Source organism: Nelumbo nucifera, chromosome 5 (genome assembly GCF_055504915.1).
Source record: "Nelumbo nucifera cultivar China Antique chromosome 5, China Antique-T2T, whole genome shotgun sequence".
Taxonomy (NCBI): Eukaryota; Viridiplantae; Streptophyta; class Magnoliopsida; order Proteales; family Nelumbonaceae; genus Nelumbo; species Nelumbo nucifera.
Genome location: NC_142653.1, coordinates 34,883,287 through 34,886,917, shown reverse-complemented (window position 1 = coordinate 34,886,917; position 3,631 = coordinate 34,883,287). Strand labels below are relative to the sequence as shown.

Sequence of the window (3,631 nt, the reverse complement as noted above, 5' to 3'; positions counted from 1 at the left end):
CTCTTTCCCATTAAAAGCTTTACCCATCAGACCAGGCCTCTTCCTTCTATATCCTTCTCCCTTCTCAGAGTTCTCACACGACCCGGAAACAAAATTCAGACATCGAACCTGAGTTACCAAACTAGAAGCTTAGCTAGTTGCAGAAAATTAAAAAGAACATGAACTTGATACAAATTCTGAAACAACTCTGGAGAACCCACTTTTGGGGTAATGAATTTAATGTATTATTCTGTGTAAAAACAATTTTTCTGTACAAATAATTCTGCAAATCCATTCAACAAACTACTTGTGAGTGTTGATGACATCAAGGATTATTTCCGAGACTTTAACCGAGAGTTCTAGCTCTTTGGAAGTAACCCACTTGTTGAGCTAATGAACTTCGTTGAAAAAACAAGGTACAGGAGAATTTTATGTGCACAGTAAAATACAAGAAGAAAAAAAGGAATTTGATGGGCAAAATCTAATGGATTTTTGTATTTTTGGACAAAATTTCTTTTTCATTTACAGAGTCTCTTCTTTTGGTTTTGTTGTTTCCCTCTCTAATTAGTGATTGATTTTGGGTTTTTTTTCCCTCTCTTGAAAATTGGAATGGTCAGAAAGGCATGATATGCGTGGTTTTCGTATCATAGCTCGAAAGGCACGATTTTGAGTTTACTCGGAAGATCTTGAGCAGGTCGCTGGACATCTGCCTGACCGACGGCGAGCAATTGCTCTGCATCAATAGCAGAATCTTCGTCAACCCGTTGCTCTTCGTCACCGCTTCTTGCGCCTTCTGATCTCTGAATAGATGGCAGACGCTCCAAAGTATCAGAACGGCGTGCTCCGTCACCGCACTCGACACTTTAAGCATCTTCTGTACAATCGTGGCTACACATATCGGATCCTCGCATATCGCCGTGCGGCCTTCCGGGCACGTCGAAACCATATCTAGTAGCTTCAAGACCTTCTCGGCGACGGAGACGCCGGTGTCCGGTTGAGACAACAATTTCGACAGTACCGAAACTACTCCGAGGCGAACGATCTGTAACTTAATTCGCCTTGGCATGGATACGGCGATCAAGCAAGAGAGTCCAGATTCAATCGCACTCGAATCCGTCTCGGAACTCATTAGACGTATTAGTCCAGACAATATCCCTTCTTTCTCGGCGATTAGAAGCTTGGATTCACCGTTCACTGCGATTGCCTCCAAAACTCTTCCAGATCCGACCCTCGAATCCAAGCTTCCTTTCTTCAGAACTAGAACAACAGATGACAAGAAATCTGGGTTTCCTTTCAAGGTTAATCTCATGAGTTGTTCTTTATCGGCGTAATCCATGAGAATCATATCCAAGAGCCTTACGACGTGCTCAGATAGTTCAATCTCCACTTCTCCCCGACCGTCGACATTGCTGCGAAGGACACCAACAATGATGGGAACGAAACCATCCATCTTGGCGAGAAACGCTCGATTCTCATTGGACTCCTTGGCGAAATCGAGTATCTTCGTCAAACAATCAAGGCGGTTCTCGGCGTGGTCCTCGATGTTCTTGACGAGAACCCTAACTTGATCTTGAGTCAAGGGAGGGGACGAGGAGGCGGACGTAGAGGGGTCAGAGTTATCGTGGTCGGTGTTGCTGTGGAGGGAGTCGGACCAGATCTGGATGAGACGATGGAGGGTGTGGTTGGGGACGAAGTCCTTACTCTGGAGAACCTGCATGGTGGCTGGACAGGTGTTGTTGCCGCTGTCGAGCCATTGCTGTATGCTGGAGCGGTCGTAGGTGACGCCGGTGCACAAGCTGACCGGAGATTTCATGACGTCGAGGGAGATGGGGCATTTGAAGAAGCTCGGAACGGTGATGAACAGATCGTTCTTCACCATCTTTATCTTCCTCCGGTTTGATCAATGAAGACAGGGTTTATCTTCTCTTCTCTTCTGAGATAATCCGATGTTAAAGCTGAAAGAGAGGAAGTCGATCGAGGGGGGGGGAGAGAGAGAGAGAGAGCGTGTGTGTGTTCACAAAGATGGAGAAGGTGGAGGGGGGAGCTGGGGCTTTTGAAGCTGGGGAGAGAATGGTCAAAGGGGAAAGCGATGACGTCACTGTAATTTTGTAAAGCTTTTGGTCAAATGCGAGTTCTCCAACAATTTAATGCTTGCTTGCAAATGGTGACGGAGGACGGAGGAAACGTGGAACAGTGGGCACTCGGACCGTTGAAATTTTCATCAACAGAGTTATAGAGAGAGGGACCACCGGTGGGTTCGGTTGGTCGGTCGGTTGCCTTTGCCTTCGCCTCGCTCATGATTCATGAAATGCAGATACCAAAGCAGAAGCAGCAGCCTTGATCCGGGTTTGGTTTTGGTTTTGGTTTTGGTTTTGGGGGGTACCGAGGCCCGGACACCTTTTATGATTATTTTTCGTTCTTTTCCTTTTGAAAGTTTATTCTTTTTTATCTTTTCTTTTTTCTGCTTTTGTGGTGATCCCAAAAACATAAAAAGGAGAAACCAAAAGGGAGGCTTTCGGCCTGTGAATATGGAAGGAGGCTGAGGTAGGGAATCCGAAAAGAGAGAAAAGCAGGGAGGCGGATTAAAGTGGGTAATACCAATAGGCCACTTGAATGCGGATCCCCCGGGTTGTTGTACGAGGAGAGTGGGTTCAGTTCACACATTCACTGTTGGAACCTATCCGTATGAGAGAAGGGGTCATGGGATCGGGCCAGGCAGTCGAGTAGTATACTCTATACTGTATCGGGTACGGTCCAGCTGGACTGGAATACTGGATCCGGATTCGTCTTCTGATAAGACTGACAGGGCGTTATGTAAGCATTGATTCAACGTTTTGCTATCAAGTCCAAATCCTCCATAAAGATTATATTAAACATGTCCAGATTTGAGGTGTTTAATTTAGACCCTTTTCTTGGGCATTGACATATACATATATGACCATAGCAGGAGTAACCTTCCATTCTAAGTCATGATCCCTTTATCTATCCACGTAAATACGGCATCCATCCTAAATCCAGCAAATTCTGCCACTCTCGTCTCTGCTCCACCACGTAAGGATTGGCAATGTGTTGCATAGATTGGAATAGTTTTACTCTGGAGTCAGGTCGTTGTCTATGTGATAATCTGATAGTAACAAGCACAAACTTGAACAGTTGAACTTCGCATTATCACAGTAAACCTTATAGCCCTATATACAGTAAAAGAAAAAGAATAATATAAACAAAATTATAGATCTTCGAATAATAAATAAATAAATGCACATTTACTAGGGCGATTGCAAGTCTATTTTCCATTAAAAGCTCTCACGTGGAAATAAGTCAATAACTAGGAGCTTGTGTATGGGAGTTGCAGCTTGTAAACGATGCAAATTTGCAACCACTGAGTGGATTGATATAATGCTTGAGCAATTCCCCATCTGCTGAGGAACTCTCCAGAAGAGTCACATCTATCTCCAGTGCTAACCCTAGCCACATCTGCGCAAGATATTCCTCATTTGGCTAGCTCATATCTCAAAGGGCACCGTCATTCGCCTAGGCGTTGAACCACTGTGTCCCAATTTGTTTTTCGGTTCAATATTTCGATCAGTTTTTAATATGATTTTTTTAACCGTCGTTAATCCAGATGGTTGGAGTATTTGGCCTGAAAATTGTT

General features: G+C 44.4%; 1 protein-coding gene across 1 annotated transcript; it reads right to left on the bottom strand.

The window, feature by feature from the left end:
• Positions 1 to 200: 200 nt before the first annotated feature.
• Positions 201 to 2,013, bottom strand: PUB29 (plant U-box 29). The gene has a single exon (XM_010248966.3). It carries the CDS (start codon positions 1,856 to 1,858, stop codon positions 593 to 595), a length of 1,266 nt encoding a protein of 421 aa, XP_010247268.1. The 5' UTR covers positions 1,859 to 2,013; the 3' UTR covers positions 201 to 592.
• Between the last annotated feature and the right edge of the window lie 1,618 nt (positions 2,014 to 3,631).